Here is a 19,208-nt window from a genome sequence, read left to right as displayed (position 1 = left end):
TAATAGATTAGCATATTACACAATATGGTTCATTAGTAAATCATCTCCATACTGCTGTTTTGTAGCTGTTGCGCGTCAACTGCACCGACAGACACTAATTAGTGATCAAACACAAAATCAAACATTGTGGAACTTGAACTTGACTGCCAAAATGAAGTGTGTCATTGAAAGAAACGGTGTTAAAGGTATGTTCACTTTTGGAATATAGATAACGTTAACTATAACGTATTGATACAGAAATGTGCAACACATTTTAAAGTACATATCTAGCTAACTTAGCTAGCTAGCTAAATGTGCCAAACAGGCCTGTGAGATTATTATGTAACAATGTGTTTGTAGTACAGTGTGACTGCTTGACAATAAATTATATTGGCAAAAAAATATTCTCTTGAATGGTCATTTGTTGTACCAGCTATCTAGTTTTGTATGCATTCAGGATTTTAGAATTTTAACTTAATATACATTACATGACCCCTTATAGTCATACTAATCATAATGGTAATAGATTAGCATATTACACAATATGGTTCATTAGTAAATCATCTCCATACTGCTGTTTTGTAGCTGTTGCGCGTCAACTGCACCGACAGACACTAATTAGTGATCAAACACAAAATCAAACATTGTGGAACTTGAACTTGACTGCCAAAATGAAGTGTGTCATTGAAAGAAACGGTGTTAAAGGTATGTTCACTTTTGGAATATAGATAACGTTAACTATAACGTATTGATACAGAAATGTGCAACACATTTTAAAGTACATATCTAGCTAACTTAGCTAGCTAGCTAAATGTGCCAAACAGGATAGTATAAACGTTAGCTAGCTAGTTAACGTTACCTCTCTAAAGTTAGCTAATTCTCTAAAGTTGGCTAGCTTTGACATCCTAACGTTACCTCAGTCTGCGGATTTTTCTCTGAAGTGATTTAGCTAGATAGCTAAAATGTAGGATTTAGATAGCTAAATATGTTGACACATAATTGCTTGATCAATTTAATCTACATAAACAGTATCTCTGACTCTGTTTCTGACAGTGTTTGGGAAGGCTGTTCATGCCCTGGCACGCATAGGAGATGAATTATGGTTGGATCCTATGATGAAAGGGGTAAGCATCAGTCCATTTGAAGTGTGCTACACAAATAACGTTTGATTTGATGATGGTCTAGTCTACAAAGCTTTATCAATGTAAAGTGTTAGCTACATAACATTGTCCTGTTCTAACCATTATGCATATCATTATCTGCCTGCTCTGGTCTCTTGTAGTTGGCAATGAGGTCAGTGAACTCAGCCCATTCTGCCTACGCCTGCTTCCTCTTCTCCCCACTGTTCTTCCAACACTACAGCCCAGACACAGGACCAGCCCAGGACAGTGGAACTGTCAAATGCAAGTTGGTCATGAAGGTAATGGCCAAGCTGTTCTGAATCTGCTGAATATGACCCCAATATCTCAAGACAGATAAATGTCTCACACAGGCCCATATGGAACAGTCCAGCATCATTGCTTTTACAATGGGTGAGACTTTATAGTACTGATAGTGTAATAGCTGTGTATTAATATACATCGTTTTGGTTTTAGTCAGTGCTGCCGCTGTTTCGGTGCCTGGCTACCATTGAGCGTAATGTGGATAGCTGTCAAATATCCATCAATCTCCCAGACAACCGGGTGATATTCCAGTTTCACTGCAGACATGGTAGGAGAACAGTCCAATAGAGTGCTCTCAGATAAGAGCTTGTTTTATATGTGTGTGTGTGTGTGGGTGGGTGAGCAACTTCCAGTAGGTGTTCAATAATGATTTTGGAACAAAGGGGATTCTTTCTCAGATTGTAATGCATTGTATCAATACTAGATGGCGCTGTGTCCCAACATCTCATACTCATTGTGACAGGTATCACCAAAACACACAACCTGGGTTTCCAGGAAAGTGAAGCTCTGCAGGCAGTGTTTCCTTCTCACCTCTGCCCCAATGTCCTGAAGGCCCAGCCCAGGTGAGCTCCACTAAACATATCCCAATCTATCTCCTCGTGACATTGTTGAAGAGTGATTCAGATACTGACTAATTACTACAGGGTATACAGTATATGATGATTATTTCATTAGTAATTTACATTTGTACTATCTATTATAATTGTATTACATTTGTATTATTATTTTGGGGCCAGACTTCTAGGCGACATGGTGATGCACTTCCCAGTGTCTCAGGAAGAGATCACTCTGTCCATGTCTCCTCTGAGAGTCAATCTGAAAAGCTACTATGAAGATGAAAGCGGTGAGATGTTGCACTGTCTACGGTGTATGAAAAAACCAACCCACAAAAAGTCAGTAACATATTGTGCCTAACTCCTGATTTTTCGGGGTGCAGATCAAATGAAGGCCATGCATACTGAGATGTCTTTAGATCCCAGTGAGTTTGACTACTTCCAGGTTGGAGTTGACTCAGACATAACCTTCTGTCTGAAGGAGCTGAGGGTAAGGGGGTTATTTTGGGATGGACCTTATTTTTTGTCACATGAGCTTGTGAATATGGGAGGGTGTCACTGTCTGTACTTGCATACCCATGGGTTAATTCATTTATTTACAGGACTGGACCCAAGTGTCCAGGAGACTCTGTACCCTATCATTTTCAATGGAACGTTCCCCTCCTGGGCAGGATTTTGTTTTATGACCCTAATGAATCAAGTTATAATATTATGTTTTTTTCACCGCACATGTTTACATTTTTAGTGAACAGACAGTAATAAGTAGTAAAACACATGCATTGATTGCCTAACTCTCATACCATGTTCCAAATAAACCCAAGTCCTCAGAGGAGAAATATACATCAACATGATTCAATAGCAAAATATATCACATTGGGACCCCAAAAAGGCAGCCATTTTGCATCCTATGTTTTTGTGTGTTATTTATTATAAAGTACAGCTAATGTGTCACAATTTGTGCTCAGACCCACATCCTTTGACCCGACCCTAACGTCCTGGAATGTTGTTGGGGGTACCCTTTTGTGAAGTCCCTCATTACACAGTAAAGCTATGCCTAGCTATAGACTGATGTGTGTTCATGCTAGCCTGTGATTGAGTTGGACAGTGAGCCAGTCTCTACATTGCTGCTAGTCTTACCTGTCACAGTGTGTTAGAGGGGCTAGTCGAACACACACAGAGGCTCTGGTGTCTGGGCATCGGACACAGCGATTCAACTGAACCCATGATTACCCCTTTCACTGTGATTGACCCCAACAACTTGAAAGGTTATGGCTAGTGTACAGTCGTGGCCAAAAGTTTTGAGAATTATACAAATATTAATTTTCACAAAGTCTGCTGCCTCAGTTTGTATGATGGCAATTTGCATATACTACCGAATGTTATGAAGAGTGATCAGATGAAATACAATTAATTGCAAAGTCCCTCTTTGCCATGCAAATGAACTGAATCCCCCAAAAACATTTCCACTGCATTTCAGCCCTGCCACAAAAGGACCAGCTGACATCATGTCAGTGATTCTCTCATTAACACAGGTGTGAGTGTTGACGAGGACAAGGCTGGAGATCACTCCGTCATGCTGATTGAGTTTGAATAACAGACTGGAAGCTTCAAAAGGAGGGTGGTGCTTGGAATCATTGTTCTTCCTCTGTCAACCATGGTTTCCTGCAAGGAAACACGTGCCATCATCATTGCTTTGCACAAAAAAGGCTTCACAGGCAAGGATATTGCTGCCAGTAAGATTGCACCTAAATCAACCATTTATCGGATCATCAAGAACTACAAGGAGAGCGGTTCAATTGTTGTGAAGAAGGCTTCAAGGCGCCCAAGAAATTCCAGCAAGCACCAGGACCGTCTCCTAAAGTTGATTCAGCTGCGGGATCGGGGCACCACCAGTACAGAGCTTGCTCAGGAATGGCAGCAGGCAGGTGTGAGTGCATCTGCACGCACAGTGAGGCGAAGACTTTTGGAGGATGGCCTGGTGTCAAGAAGGGCAGCAAAGAAGCCACTTCTCTCCAGGAAAAACATCAGGGACAGACTGATATTCTGCAAAAGGTACAGGGACTGGACTGCTGAGGACTGGGGTAAAGTAATTTTCTCTGATGAATCCCCTTTCCGATTGTTTGGGGCATCCGGAAAAAAGCTTGTCCGGAGAAGACAAGGTGAGCGCTACCATCAGTCCTGTGTCATGCCAACAGTAAAGCATCCTGAGACCATTCATGTGTGGGGTTGCTTCTCAGCCAAGGGAGTGGGCTCACTCACAATTTTGCCTAAGAACACAGCCATGAATAAAGAATGGTACAAACACATCCTCCGAGAGCAACTTCTCCCAACCATCTAGGAACAGTTTGGTGACAAACAATGCCTTTTCCAGCATGATGGAGCACCACGATAAGGCAAAAGTGATAACTAAGTGGCTCGGGGAACAAAACATCAATATTTTGGGTCCATGGCCAGGAAACTCCCCAGACCTTAATCCCATTGAGAACTTGTGGTCTATCCTCAAGAGGCGGGTGGACAAACAAAAACCCACAAATTCTGACAAACTCCAAGCATTGATTATGCAAGAATGGGCTGCCATCAGTGTCACGACTTCCGCCGAAGTCGGCTCCTCTCCTTGTTCGGGCGGCGTTCGGCGGTTGCCGTCACCGGCTTTCTAGCCATCGCCGCTCCATTTTTCATGTATCCATTTGTTTTGTCTTGTTCCCTACACACCTGGTTTTCATTCCCCAATCAATCTACATGTATTTATTCCTCTGTTCCCCATCATGTCTTTGTGTAAGATTGTTTGTGTTACGTGTTTGTTGTTGACGCGCCAGACTGGTTTGTTTTTTCCGTGGTATTTCACGAAGATGTTTATTGTTAAACATAATTCTTGTGACTGTTTTGCGCGTTTTGCACTTTTGCCTCAATAAAGTGCGCGCCTGTTCACAAATCTCTGCTCTCCTGCACCTGACTTTGCTACCAGTACGCACACACCTGACAATCAGTCAGGATGTGGCCCAGAAGTTAATTGACAGCATGCTAGGGCGGATTGCAGAGGTCTTGAAAAAGAAGGGTCAACACTGCAAATATTGACTCTTTGCATCAATTTCATGTAATTGTCAATAAAAGCCTTTGACACTTATGAAATGCTTGTAATTATACTTCAGTATAATAGTAACATCTGACAAAAATATCTAAAGACACTGAAATAGCAAACTTTTTGGAAATTAATATTTGTGTCATTCTCAAAACTTTTGGCCATGACTGTACACAGCAACATTGGTAATATGTGCCCTGTCATCTAATGTACATTGCTGTCTAGCAGAGTACCAGAGTATTGTGAACTATTATTTTAATTAGTGGTGAATGATTAAACAGTCACTCCAAACATGCATGTGTTTAATGTATTAACCTCTTCTCTAGGGATTGCTGTCATTTGCTGAATCACATGGTCTACCAGTATCTGCTCACTTTGGCGCCGCAGGAAAGTAAGTATCCTGGTCCTTGTGATTATACCCAGTGACTATCACCTCTTTTACTTAGGTCCTAAATTAGGCCTGGAGTTTTTACCGGTCTGGTCACAAGGTTGGAGAAATGTCAGGGCACTGGTTCTAGGTATGCTGATGTTGTGTTCTGCTGTCTGTCAGGCCGGTGGCCTTCAGTGTAGATGACATGGTGCTGGAGGCCAGTGTGGTGTTGGCTACTCTTGTCAACCCAGAGAGCAGGACCCCCTCCCAGGCTACAGAGGCCCAGGCTCCTGCTGCACTAAGGTAGCCGTCACCATTCGTTAAACAGTTATTACCCCACCACTGATAGGGGGGTTCTGTATTTGGTCCAACATTGTGTAATACACCACATCGCCAGCATCACATCCTGCCCTTAATCTGCTTCTATCTTCATCATCTATGATGTAGTCACCATAGCAACCCTACCGCTATATCAAATAATGTATGTAGAAGTGCCCAAATGATTTCAATAGTCAGGGAAGCACTTGTTAGGAGGCATGGTGTGTAGAAATGCAGGACATTTTGTCGTAGCGAGAAGCAGTTTCTCAGTTCAATAGCAAATAAAAAAGTTAACACGCTTAGATAGCCTTAAAGCGCCTGCCCAATCATGTGACAGTCACAGTAGAGTAAATTTTAACTAGCCTTTCCTAGAATCCTAGAGCTGGCTGTACCTGTGATGTCCTCCTTACGGGAGTTGGCCAGCATGTGCTTTTTTTGGTGCCTCATTGGGCGTTGTGTTACAGAACAGTGCAGTAGCACTGTGACAGGTTGGCTATCTGGGGCAAGGCCGTGCTGGCTGTGTTAGAGGCCTGACAGACTGACGGACTGTAATCCCTACCTCCCCCACAGTCACTAACCTGTTACGTTGCTGTGGCGATGATGTCACTCAGTGTGTGGCCCGCCCGGCCTCTATGTATCTCTCTCTTAGTGTCTGCTCTGAGCCGCCTGAGGTGGGGTTTGCACCAGTCCCAGCCGGATTGTGGCACATCTGGGTCACTTATGACGTCACTGCATTGCACTGCTTCTTCCTTTTTCAAGGAAACGTTCATACAGTATGTTCGAATGACCAAAATGTAAATGTCATGTTTATACCTTCATGGAATACTGAGAACACATCAGACTTTTGTATGACAGGTTAATGTTGTAGTTGTACAATTTATGTTTATATTCTTATGTTACTGAACCCGCTGTTCCATAACCTCCCAGGCAAACACACACATTATTCTCATGCTGACCTTGACAAAGATAAGTGAAGATATTTAAAACCCAGGTCCTTCCCATTCTCTCTCCTGCTGGGACGCTTCTTTATAGGCTCATTCTGGTTCTGTCTGTGGTGCAGTCAGTGGTGTTTATGGAAAGCATGTTTATGCTGGCCTGCCATGTGCAGGAGAACAGGCGGAACAGAGTTAGGTTGTCCTAGCATGCAACCTTGGAGCACAGCCAACATCCAACAGCAGTGTCACTCTTACAACAGCTCCCTTTTTTCTCTCTCTCCATGTTCCTCCCTTTCTCTCCCTGCCGTCTCTCTAGCTCTGCCCCTCCCCTCCACTCTCTCTCCCTCACACACTGATGCACGTGCAGCTGCAGTAACTCACGCGGCATACATATCATGTAACACACGCGCTCATGAGAGCAGACTTCTTTCAAACTCACACTGCTCGGTTATCTAAAAACAACCTTTCCCCAATAGAACGTGACATGCGCATCTCATATAACTTCTATTATATATATATCTAGATGTCTGTTAGCAATGCTATTGCTTTAGTTTGTTGACTATCACGAATGTGGTTAATTAATATTGATTTAAGACTGACAGGCATCTGTTTTCAATATGAAGCTATATAGGAAAACGACTATAGGCAGACCACTGGAGGGAAATGCCTGAAGGCAGCCTTGCTGTAATGGTCCTTATATGCTCTCAGGTGTGGAGGTGTTGCGGAGCCTCCGGAGGGCCCGTGTGAGGCAGATGCCGGTCCCCCCCAGGCCCAGGGGTTTCCCTCTGCAGGCGAGCTGATAGCATCCAGCCAGGGAAGCCCAGTGTTCTGTGGAGCAGCCCTCATGAGAGAGTTCACCAGGACAGGAGAGGATTCTGATAGGCTCAGAACACCACGTTACACACACAGAGGTCGTGGCATCACAACTCCTCCTTCCTCCAAGGTAAATTAGAACAAAATGTGAACTTTGGTTGACTTCTGTTTGTGCCCTCAAGCCACTGTGTTCTGGGATTTTGGCAGGCTCAAGTTCCAAAGTACAGATAAGGCCTTGCTTTAACGTTCAACCTGGAATGTGCCTAGATTGCAATAATGTTTAACCATGTGATGTGTGATTGACCTGAAAGACAGGGTGAAGGTGAATTGTGACGTATGCAAGGTGTGTGGCTGGTTGCACAGCCCTCTTATCTCAAGCTCTTTTGCCTAAGAACCACCAGACCATATTGCGAAAACTGTTTCACAATTTGCTGTTTTTTTCCACCCATGCTCATAGTCTGCTCAGCTGTCTATTAATGATGAGTCGTGTGTTTTGGTTCCTTAGGTTCGCTCCCTCCTCTTTGGGGCCGTGTCCTGTGAGCAAGGTGATGGTTGCACCTCTATGCTGCCCAGTCTGGCGTGTTCCAGTGATACAGAAGATGGGGGAGAGGAGAGGGCCAGTGGTGCATTGTAAGTTACCACAGAATGATGACCAAGCCAAGAACTGTTTTCATACCCTGCAAGTTTTTTCAGCAGACCATAGTCTTTTTCCCATTGTATATTGTAAATACATTTAAATGAGAACATAATATTTTTCAATTCATTTGAGTGCTTTAAATGAAAGTTCATAAAGCATGGCTGTTTGTTTTTACTAACAAATAAGTTATTCCAATGGTATGCGCATTTATTGCAAGAAACATATACCGTAGATTTGAAAGTCAGACATCAAAAGCATAAAATTAATTGGGGTAAACATTTGTCCTCTTCCCTGTGACCCAGAAACCAATAAGTTGTTGAGAATTGTCAATTCGTTAATAGGTAAATGGAAGACGGTCCTCCCCTCCTCGATAGCCTTCATTTGGCGAGGAAGCACGTTTGTGACCAGTCTAATTTATACAAATGCATTTTCATCCACTTTCCCTCTACTCGCCGCCTCTCCTCGAAAAGGAGGCCAGGGAGGACGGAGGTGAGAAAATCTCAAATTGTGAAAAGGCCCTAGATTTGCCCATGAAAACATTCCTCAAGCCAAGCGCCTGGGGATGCCACACCTGGGTGCTGATAGTAAACTCAACACATCTCACAGACTCGCTAAAGCTTGAGGAATGTGTAACCAAACATACAGATCACATGGAGCCTTTTCATGTAGCTTCAGGCAGTCCCCTCAGTTGCATAAGAGCAGACAGCTGCGAGGGAAACACTTGAGTCTAGTCCACTGTGGCCCCTGCTGAGACAGAGGAATGGATGAGTCAGAGCAGGGATATGCTGCCTGGCAGGGAACAGTATGATTCCACCTTCAAAGGGAAAGACTGCATAAAGATGATCTATCAGAAATACATGATCACGTGTAGCAGCATGGCCTACCTCACTGGGAGGGAAATGGTAGCCGTGGTCTGCTTCTAGATGCTTTTGACCTACATGTTTTCATTACCTCAGGAACTGTTCAGTCTACTGTGTAAGTAGACAAATACCTTGCATAGACCACTGAACAAACAATATTGACACAGAAAAACATGTGACAAGGGTCTGATTAAAAGGAAAAGAACGAGGGTAATAAATACTGTACTTTATTGAAATATGTTACAGCTTTGAAAACATGTTAAACAGAAACTGGGTCTCTGCATTGTTGAACTGTACATACAAAATATCGATAACGTTACATGCAGCTCTCACTGTAACAAACGTTGCTTTTTGAACAGAACGATTAACTGAAGTCTAGAACTGGCCAACAGAGCAGGGGAACTGGCAGGTCAGGTCACTAAGTCAGTGGGGAGCAGGATATGGACATCATGGAGAAGCTTTGATATAGTGCCATCTGACAGGGAGAATTGCTTGTATTTTAAGGCTGGTGAGGTTCTTGGCAATCTCTACAGTGCCATAATGTTTGTGAAAACATTTGGGCCATCCAGTGCAGGTGTTTCAACTCCCAGCGCAGTAAGAAATGTATGCAGGGCATTACCTGGTAGCCCTACATCAGTCAGTAACGGCATTGATATTATTTTCCTAGTTAGGGGAGAGCCCTTGAAGCAGGACAGTAGCCTGTAGTGAGGGAAAACCATGACATCAACAGAAAGAAAACCTAGGGGGTACAACAGTTGATACACAGAACCTTGTTAAAGGCCCAGTGCAGTCAAAAATGTGTTTTCCTGTGTATTATATCGTATCATAGCTGATGAAACTCTGTAAAAGTGAGATTTTTTGTTATTTTTCTAATAGTTAGTTTCTGGTTGAAAATACAACCTGCACAGGACCTTATAATCAGCAATTTTGCATGTGCAGGAGTTTGGGCTTAATGGTAAAATCACCATGCGGTAAACTGGTTAATAGACTAATAACAAAGAAAGGGAAAGGGGGATACCTAGTCAGTTGTACAACTGAAATGTGGGTTCCAAACTTCTTTAAAAAGCAATTTTTTATGGAAATCTATTACAGTAATGTACTTAATTGTTCCGAAGTAATTTGATATTTATATAAAACAGCTGCATTGGGCCTTTAAGGATTCTAAGATCATTTGTCATGCTTTACCCCCCTTTTAAAAATAAATAGCTTGGCCATTCAAATTTGAATGTGTCTCATGGTGAAAGGCATTGAACACATTGAAAGGGAACGAGAGGTCTCCCATCAGATGGCGCAGATTAAGCATTAAGACAGCAGGGCATGATGGGAAAAGTAAGTGTGAATCATATGGCTACTTGTCCATTTCTACTCTGTCTCCATATCTGACACAGTGTGGGGTTTAGGGAACAATATGATACACAATTTTGCCACTATCAATAACATCTGATACAAGGCACATCAGCTCCATAAATCAACATGTACATAGTACATGTTAAAGGAAACCTCACCCCAAAACAATATTTTGGTATTTGTTTCATAGTCCCAAAATGTTTTTCTTGTCAGCAATAGTTTTGAAAATACAAAATCATCCCTGTATGATGCATTTTGCATCATATGAATCTGTGTTTTGCATCAAGTGATGTTTATTTTTTAAGTTAATTATCTTAAACTTGATTGCTGACAAGCAATACATTTCGGGACTATTTAAACAATTGACTACTTTTGTGGTGGAATTTTCCTTTGCAAAGGAAATGTCACTTAAAATGTTTCTGCACATGAGTTATGTTGTAAATGCAAAGTGCACATTTTTGACTGCAGCAAAAAAGAAAATGAAAACCGGTTAAATTAAATAAAAACACTAGTGACCTGATTCATAAGACGTCATCAAATGTGCCATTGGAGCTTTACAGCGAGGACAACTGAGAAATTCTGATTGTGAACACTTTTTCCTGAAGCTAAACTGAAACTGAGATCAGTCCAGATTCCCACCGCATCAAACCAAAGCAGAAATAAAATGATATCTGCTTGGTCACTTGACCAACGTCCACTGTGAACTTTCAGATATGCTTTCTTTAACTTTGTGCGTAAATGGTTGTTACCACTGCGTCCCAGTGGATATTTAAAAAAGCGGTGTAGCCTACATAAAAACCATCCATTCCGCATGTACACAATATAAACATCTGACACGCGACAGACTAGAGGTTACTCTATCACACATAATAACCTTCAACATCACTTGCAGTCACACTCACTCTTTATGTCGCAGCAGGGGTCAGAGAACAGGTTTGACAGAAACGTCAAGCCATTAAAAAAAAAGCCATTTTACCATTTCACATCCTTAGAAATTATAAACTTGGTCTGTGTTTGACCCAAATTGTACTGATATGGCAAAGTATGTGGCAACTGCACCTAGTCTTCATACAACCCCTTAGATCAGTCAAACAACTTAAAATAGCACAAAGATCTACCAAAACATTCTAACATCCTTTAATATCACAATGATGCATGCCCTTATACCCGCATATTTTTTTTGCCCTTCAACGTCTTTTAATTGTTTGTTTTTGTGTGTAATGTGAGTCACTGTAAAAGTGACGTTTTCATGGCCCTATCGTTTCGACTTGATGGTATGATGCTACTTCCCGTCTTGAATCAGCTCGGTTCCTGTGATTAACCCTCATTGGCATGATTCACAGATTTTCAATTCTGACGCTCATTCACTTTTGACTGGCTAATACTGACCACCTTTTTTCTCTCCTCTCTCTCCATCCTGAGCTTTGCTCCAAGTCCAAAAATAATGTGAGAGCCAGAGCCTCATCTCCAACATGTTGATGTCCTTCATCCCACTGAACGGGGATTAGGTCAATGACAACTGGGACATTTCCCAGATAGATACTTTGCAGCAGGTATTCTAACCAGAGACATGTCAGAACTTAACCCTATGCTTTATTTATCCATTCAGACTATTAAAGATTAACACTCAGTTCTGATGGTGGTGACATCAGTGCATGTATTGTCAGTGTTCCATCTGAGAAATAGGCCTGATTGAGTCCTGGAGGACTGATTATCTCAAGGGGCCGAAGGTGGGCTCAGTCAGCCACCAACATTAGTCCCTAATCCCCGCCAGCAGGAATCAAAGCAGTCTGACATCTTCAAGAGACAGATGGCAAGAGGAAACTCCTAATTCCACTCCTAGCCTCAATACAGTCTCTAGTCTGTGTACTCTGCCACTATTGACAGCAACACGGTGATGTCATCTGGCTTTCCTCCTGTGGGGAAGAGAAAGAGATGCAGTCAGAAGGATGAGAACAATCTCTCATTTTCATCATTCCAAAAGGAAGCAGCCTGAGAGCAATGGAAGGAACACTAATAAAACAAAGTGAGCCATCACTTCTTATTCCTCACTGGGTGTCATTCTTCCTGATTTATAGAGCAGCCCTCTCAGCCTGGATACCATTCACAAGGGAAGCAGGGTATGAATGAAGCAAATGGACTATGAAATGAGGACTACCTTGGCTTTGTCTCCAATTTCCACTTGCATGAAGAAGTGATAAAAGTGATGATCATTACCTCTTACATTCAGTCCATTGTCACAGGCAAACTGTGCAAAAGGCGACATGTAGTTGGGGTCGTATGCCAGAACGTGGGCCTGCTCTGCAATGCTCCTGGCTGTCTGCTGGATACTCTCATAGTTGGTGTTCTGCAAAAACAAAATGGAGTGTCTTAGTATTTTTTCAATGTCTTGTTCCTCCACTTCAATACTCTGCTGAATGAAACAGTAAACCTGTTTGTTGCACACGAGTACGGCAAGGGTTTATGCGAGGGTGTACCTTGAGTTTTTTCAGCTCCTGTAGGATCATGTAGTCGGGCATGTTGTCGAAGAGGCCGTCTGTGGCTGTGAGAATTATGTCCCCCAACTCGACATCGAAGGAGGAGCTGTCTGCAGCGTCGGGACTGAGGGGGCACAGAGAGCTTATCACAACGTAGCAGGAAATAACAGTCTTGCGGAACATGAGTTAAAATATCCTGATGATATAGTGCCCATTAGAGAGGGCGCGTTAAAGTGCTTAACCAAATTGCAAACGTTAGCCAATTGCCCCCCCTTCTCATACCCCACCTCCAGGAAGGAAATCTGTCCTGTCTGAGCCCAGTTTAATCTGTGCCTCTAGCCCTTCATTAGCCTAGATCACTGACACTGCTGCTCGGTCTCCTGTCTGACTATGAGACTCAGGCACACACCTCACGTTAGACATGGCTATAGAGCACTGTGTCAAACACTTAGAAATCATGCAATGCAGTTATACATTTCAACTGACTACTTTTTCAGCTGTGAAATGCTGCTGCTAACAAATTTCATAGGTATGGTGGAAAAGAATCGAAGGAATAGTCACAAGGAAAGCACACCTTGGCCAAGTTGTAAGGAACTGCTGTAATGTTGATGTGCGACTGATACACACATATACAGTAGATCAGAGCCATGTGCAGTGTCAAGTTCAGCTCTTGGAAGGCGACATTAATCCTGCCTCAGACTCCCCGACACTCATGGCTGTTCTAGAAACCATCTGTAACCCAGCCGCCATTCGATCTACAGTTCTACATTACATCGAGGCTTTAGCGCTACGTTTCGAAATAATCACTATTAAGGAATCACGGATTTAGCTCTAAAGTAAATGAACGTTGAGTCTTCCCACCAACTTCAGCGGAATTACAACACTTAGGACCCTGAATATGATACTATCAATGGTAAAAATACTGCAGCCTCTAACTCATGGAAAGATTACAATTTCCAGCCTATATGCGACGGGGCCACGTCAAGGTCCGCAATTTGGACTGACTATGGCCCGGTTTCCCGATAGCGATGGAACTTAGGCTTACGAGTATATTAACGATGCATCTTTCCTACAACGGCTGAAGATGTAACATGAGTTTCCCAAAACACCACGCAGAGAGAACGCTCACTATGTGCGCCGTTGAGGCATGTGACGATACTGATAGAATCAAAAGAAAAGGTAACGCTGCTCTCGGATCAGAATTCTCCATTCAAATCTGACCTTAACATTAGAATTATTCCACAATACTGACAACGGATCAGCTCTTAGAGATATTATCACCTAAGGCTACAAATATTGAGGCGGCATATTCTAATGCTCACCCTATAATAATGTACTAAATCAAGATTTGGCACATCATGAAATATATTAAGGAAAAATTTTGACAGTAAGCCAAACAGAGAAATAAAACTCAATTGAATGAACATGAAATGTATTTCCATATCATTGAAACATATAGGCTATACTGCAAGTAGGCTATTTATCTTTTACTTCAAATTGAAAACAGAGATGACTGAATTATCTTTTTATCCTTTGCTTGTTTGTAACAATTGCAAAGAATGTGAACTTTGTATTTGTAGTCGACTTCGTTGTGAAGTTATCAGCAGTCGCAGAGAGACAGATAAAGATCTTGATTCTATGTTTAGCAGAGATCTTCTGTGTATGAAGTGACTCAGTAGGGAAAAAGGCATCTAACGACTCACTTAGATGTTCCATGAGAGGTCTGAGGCAGTCGGTAAATAACAAGCGTTTTCAAGTGCAACTTTGGTAATGATGGTTTTTGGAAACAATTCAGAGATTTAACGATGCTCCTACGAAGGTTCTAACGATGAATTTAGCCGTAAGATGCTTTTTGGAAACCGGGCCCATATCTGTTTATTCTGTATAGAGATAAGCCATGGACTGAGCAAAACCAAGCCATTTTATAATAGGTATGTATGATGAGGCTACGGTTGTGAATAGGCCTTTTCTACAAGTACTATGCTGTGTATCAGCTACATTTACAACAGTGACAGTTCAGTTCCACCTCACACCAGTTTAGAGAAACCCACACGAGCAGCTCTAAATAATCTCCCTGTTCTAGATTACAGGGTTGAGAAGGCCTGTGAGTAAGCAGACCAGGGATTGGCTGCTGTGAGAAGAGCCATGAGGCCGCCCCTCTGTGTGTGTGTGTGTGATGAGACTTTGTCCTGGCTTAAACGGTGGCAGGGAGAAAACAACGGCTCCACTGGAGTCTGCAGCACTAGTGCTGCTGGCATGCCTACACAAGGAGAGAAAGCAGAACATGGCCCCAACCATTCCTGGCCTGCACACCGACTGTGGCAGTACTGACACTCACTAATGCTGCATCAACACTGGACTGGACAGACCAGAGAGCAGCACAAGGGCAGAACCAATGCAGAGACTCTGTGCTTCAAAACCAAACAAATAGCTACACAGCTTCTTTACAATACAAAATATGGCTTCGGCAGGGCCACAAAACTGACCTGTCACTGAGGACGGCCCCCTCTGCCTCGGGTGGGGCGATAGAGAGCTGGAAGGGGGTGTTGAAGTAGTGCTGCTGTTCATCAGAGCGGTGCACCACCTCTCCTTCCCGCACCACCAGGAAGCCTGAGTCTCCCAAGTTAGCAGTGTGCAGCCGATGGCTCTGCCGGTCCAGCACCACGATACAGGCCGTGCTGCTGCCTGGAAGGAGATAACACAAGATGATAAATATATGGGTGGCACGCCCTACATCCTGATTATATTTTTAACAAATTAAGTCGAATAGGGCCATTGAACAATTTAAAAATTGGTTGGGATGATTTATGAGTAGTGTTTTTGTTGGGTTGCATTATATCATGATCATACTGTAGCTAAACCTGTGGTTAGAAGAGGAAGGCATGTCAATACATTTCAGGAAGAGAAACATTTGGGAAGGATAACATTTAAGGAATCATAAAAGTTAACCGAACCGGCAAAAACATGGCTCCGTGTGCAGCCACACCCTGCTGATGAGTCATCTGGACCACCAGAATGTTCTATGGGAGCTCCCTACATAACCCCTCACGCTCTCTGACTCACCCTACTCTCACTCCCTTTCTTGTGTGTTTTTTCAATAGTAATACAATTACTGCTGGCCTCACGACCGTACTCCCCAGCACTGGAAAAATACAATACTGACTTGTTTTTCTCTTCTACATGAGATGGGATGGAAAAGTACAGACTGACGACACGGACTGCTCGACTCCTCACTCTCCGTTTGTTTTGTCCTGCACATTTCTGCATGCTCCATTTTAGCAAAGCAATGGATCAAGAGGAGATTCTGGCGGGGATAGGCTTCACCTTGTCTGTACACTTCCCAGGATAGAGGCATGCAGCAGGTCTCTGACTCATCACGCAAATATCCTATCTAAATAGCAGCACCTCACATGTCACTTAGCCTAACCACCCAGACTGAAAACAGACTATTCCAAGACTGCTTTAAGACCATATTCTTTATTGTAAATGCCTATTCTAGTCAGTATGAGGCAGACACGAGTGATTTCTTTTTGCACCAGCCTCCAAGTTCACAAAACACTGATCCTCCAGGGCTGCCTTTACTCACCCAGCAGAGGCACTTTGTTCTGTAGGAGCTCGTAGTAGCTGCTTGTGAGGACGCCCACAGGGTTGCTTGGAACGAAGCGCCCCTCCTTTACCAGCCGCTCACAGGTCTTCATAAGGGTCCCTGAAAACTGTGATGGGTCCACACCGTAGTCTCTCCAACCACCCACTCCATCTGCCACACCTGAAGAAACCACACACAGTCAGGTATTGGTTCAATAGAGGAGAACAGGATAGGAAATAATCAAGATTGCATTCTGATTATACCTAACACTCCTGACTAAGACATTCCCAGAAGAAGACAGTTTTCCGACAATGGAAGAGGTCATATTAATCGGAAACAAGTACTAGACGTCTTCACGCAGTTGTGACAGGAGAAACAATAGGCACTTTCACTAAAACAAGACACCAAGTGTAGAGCAAGACAGTGCTTAGAATGAAACAAGGGACGCTTCAGAGAATAAGCATTTCTTTGACAATAATCTCCATTGATAATTTGACCAGTCTGGTACATATAAACCATTTTTACTGATAGCTATCTGAAACGTATGTTGTCTGCAGTTGTCAAGTCACATTACATTATCAACAAGCCCATACACTAGCTTGCAGTCACATTATCACACTGCTTAAAACCCTGAAACATTTGGTTTCTATGGTTATTGAAATGTACCTCTGCCTATTATGGGAGCAGTTGGTCTGGCAGTCCAAGTTTTTCCTAGGAATGCAATTATTTACAGCTGCTTCCCAGACACAAGAATCGGCTCTTGCTGTGACCATACAAGGAGGGTCGTCTCACTCTCTCCCTGCCAACCTTTGGCTCACTGATGTGACAACAATCAGACATGGCCTGCCTCACAGCTTCCTTCCAAGCCACACTGAGAGGACATGTAGCCTCAAGTGGACAGTGGGATTTTCTAACAAGTCAAGGAGGATATTCTGGGTTTGGTTAGGCTACCTCTGGATTTCTGAATCACATTTTCTAAGCTGTCTTGATAGCTTACAAATGCTATTCTTCTCTAAAGCCAGTGTTGCCTGAAATCATAGCTTTAATACAAAAGCATTGAACTTTCTAGCGTTACAGTGCAAATAGTCAATTAACCACGTGATCAATAGAGCAGCATTCACAGTTTAGCTTACCTGATACTAAAAATGTATAATGCCCTTTAAACTGTGGGCTACAGACATGTGACTATTTGCAGCAGAACTATTGGTTTGTCTATCAATATGATTATGTCAAATCTGAGACACCAACCATCAGTCTTGGTGGGGATCAGGAGGTACAAGTGTGTTTGTCATACTTGTATGAACTGGGCTAGAATGCTACTGATAGATGTGCTGTTATTTAGTGTTGAGCCTGTTCCTTATTTTACAAGGCAGAGGATCATGTCTGTTCCACACTACATTTATATCTGAACGTTTTGTAACATGGTGACCTTCTGAGGTCCAGGACTAGTTAGGTACACCATATAAGTTGTGACATGGGGTAAAGTGTGAATGAAAAATTAAGTCTGTCTGGGACTGATTGGTTGTAGCCTAGTTATAGTGAAAAACAAGAAAGAAAGAAGTTCTCAATGTTCATCTTTCTAATCTATTTATTAATGTGTACATACTGGTTACAGTTTGGTTATGGCTGCCACCCTATCACTACAATTATCAAACTAACGTTACTACAGGTAGCTCTGACCTCTAGGACAGGGTTTCCCAAATGTATTTGTATTTTCTTGGCTTGAAACTAAGCCAATAGTATAGCAACCTAGTTAACGTATTGTGCATCATGATCAAACAAAATACAGTGTATGCTAAGTGTCCCATTGTTTGTTATTGTTTGATACTACAAAACGTAGTTAACGCAAACTAGCTACTGTAACTAGCAAAGGTGCATTGTCTGGCATGTTAGTTAGCCAGCTAAACAACCAGGCCGGTTATATCATCACGTTATAAAATAGTTGTCAATGTCAGGCATTGTTTACTCACCCAAAACATCGGCAGATTTATGTCGGGCAATGAAGCAAGCGTCGTCGCCGTAGCACATCCCTTTCTTCAAGATACCCTTCCGAAAATCCTTCCCAAACCCGCAGCTTGCTGTTACCAGGCTGTAGTCGCGGCTATCCGTTTGAGAGAGTCCGCCAATTACTGCTCTGGCAACCAGTCTACCGTATGAAAGTACGGAGAACATTACCTACACACCAGCTCCCACTATACTGAGTACCAAGCTAGAAACAACCTAGGTGTTAGCTAGCTAGATTAGCTCCAATGTCACAATATTGACTCGCTAGCTTGATACTGTGCTGCTTAGTTAGCTATCGTTAACATTCGCCACGCAGAAACAAAACAAACCCGCGCGCCAGCCCAGACGATACTTATTCTTTATTTAGTTGAATACAGTAGTTATTGCCAAATCAATAACTGCTCCGTAATTCGAAGGATATCACACGTCCAGATTCCCAGAGATGTTCCGAGTTCGTTGCAGCCATCGTTCCTGTAGAATAACCTACCACATTTCTGAAACATGCTGGTGGAGCGAGCCGGAGTGATCTGCTCTGTGGTCTTGTGACTGGGCTGACGTCACATCTCATTACGCAATTTGAGTTTCCTCAGTTCTTCTAACCCTGAAAATCATCCATGACTTTTGTTTTTTAATTCAATGTGAACTTTTGAAAAAAGCATCCCCTTCTAATAATTAATTTCAGGTTTATGAAACTTAAATGTGTAGCAGAAAAACATGATGGCTTCTACGCCTTGCGAAGATTCTGATGGATTTTACGTCACCCCTTGTGGCAGTAAAGGCGAATGTCAACTTGGAGGCAAACACCCT

At 42.7% G+C, this 19,208-nt stretch overlaps 2 protein-coding genes across 2 annotated transcripts; one reads left to right on the top strand and one right to left on the bottom strand.

Moving 5' to 3' along the window:
* Window positions 1–578: 578 nt before the first annotated feature.
* LOC139545553 (cell cycle checkpoint control protein RAD9B-like) lies at window positions 579–9,001 on the top strand. The gene is made up of 11 exons (XM_071353472.1): window positions 579–684; window positions 1,033–1,103; window positions 1,262–1,399; window positions 1,575–1,689; window positions 1,885–1,984; window positions 2,159–2,265; window positions 2,359–2,465; window positions 5,381–5,445; window positions 5,605–5,727; window positions 7,386–7,620; window positions 7,996–9,001. The coding sequence occupies exons 1-11, from the start codon at window positions 651–653 to the stop codon at window positions 8,122–8,124; spliced, it is 1,224 nt and encodes a 407-aa protein (XP_071209573.1). The 5' UTR covers window positions 579–650; the 3' UTR covers window positions 8,125–9,001.
* Window positions 9,002–9,198: 197 nt separating this feature from the next.
* Window positions 9,199–18,943, bottom strand: LOC139545552 (protein phosphatase PTC7 homolog). The gene is made up of 6 exons (XM_071353471.1): window positions 18,368–18,943; window positions 16,398–16,577; window positions 15,298–15,496; window positions 12,812–12,935; window positions 12,552–12,681; window positions 9,199–12,250 (listed from the first exon to the last, which is right to left on the bottom strand). The coding sequence occupies exons 1-6, from the start codon at window positions 18,567–18,569 to the stop codon at window positions 12,192–12,194; spliced, it is 894 nt and encodes a 297-aa protein (XP_071209572.1). The 5' UTR covers window positions 18,570–18,943; the 3' UTR covers window positions 9,199–12,191.
* Between the last annotated feature and the right edge of the window lie 265 nt (window positions 18,944–19,208).

Source organism: Salvelinus alpinus, chromosome 19 (assembly GCF_045679555.1).
Source record: "Salvelinus alpinus chromosome 19, SLU_Salpinus.1, whole genome shotgun sequence".
In the NCBI taxonomy this organism is placed as follows: domain Eukaryota; kingdom Metazoa; phylum Chordata; class Actinopteri; order Salmoniformes; family Salmonidae; genus Salvelinus; species Salvelinus alpinus.
Note: the sequence above shows the minus strand (reverse complement) of the source record. Positions and strands in the feature narration are given on the sequence as shown.

What these genes read in the sequence shown, in the direction of transcription:
- LOC139545553 (XM_071353472.1), top strand. Translation starts at nt 651, where the DNA reads ATGAAGTGTGTCATTGAAAGAAACGGTGTTAAAG. An exon ending in TGGATCCTATGATGAAAGGG is followed by an intron (nt 1,104 to 1,261) that starts GTAAGCATCAGT and finishes GGTCTCTTGTAG; the next exon opens with TTGGCAATGAGGTCAGTGAA. An exon ending in CCAGTTTCACTGCAGACATG is followed by an intron (nt 1,690 to 1,884) that starts GTAGGAGAACAG and finishes TCATTGTGACAG; the next exon opens with GTATCACCAAAACACACAAC.
- LOC139545552 (XM_071353471.1), bottom strand. Translation starts at nt 18,569, where the DNA reads ATGTTCTCCGTACTTTCATACGGTAGACTGGTTGCCAGAGCAGTAATT. An exon ending in GGGGCCGTCCTCAGTGACAG is followed by an intron (nt 12,936 to 15,297) that starts GTCAGTTTTGTG and finishes GTGCCCCCTCAG; the next exon opens with TCCCGACGCTGCAGACAGCT. An exon ending in AGGAGCTGAAAAAACTCAAG is followed by an intron (nt 12,682 to 12,811) that starts GTACACCCTCGC and finishes TTGTTTTTGCAG; the next exon opens with AACACCAACTATGAGAGTAT.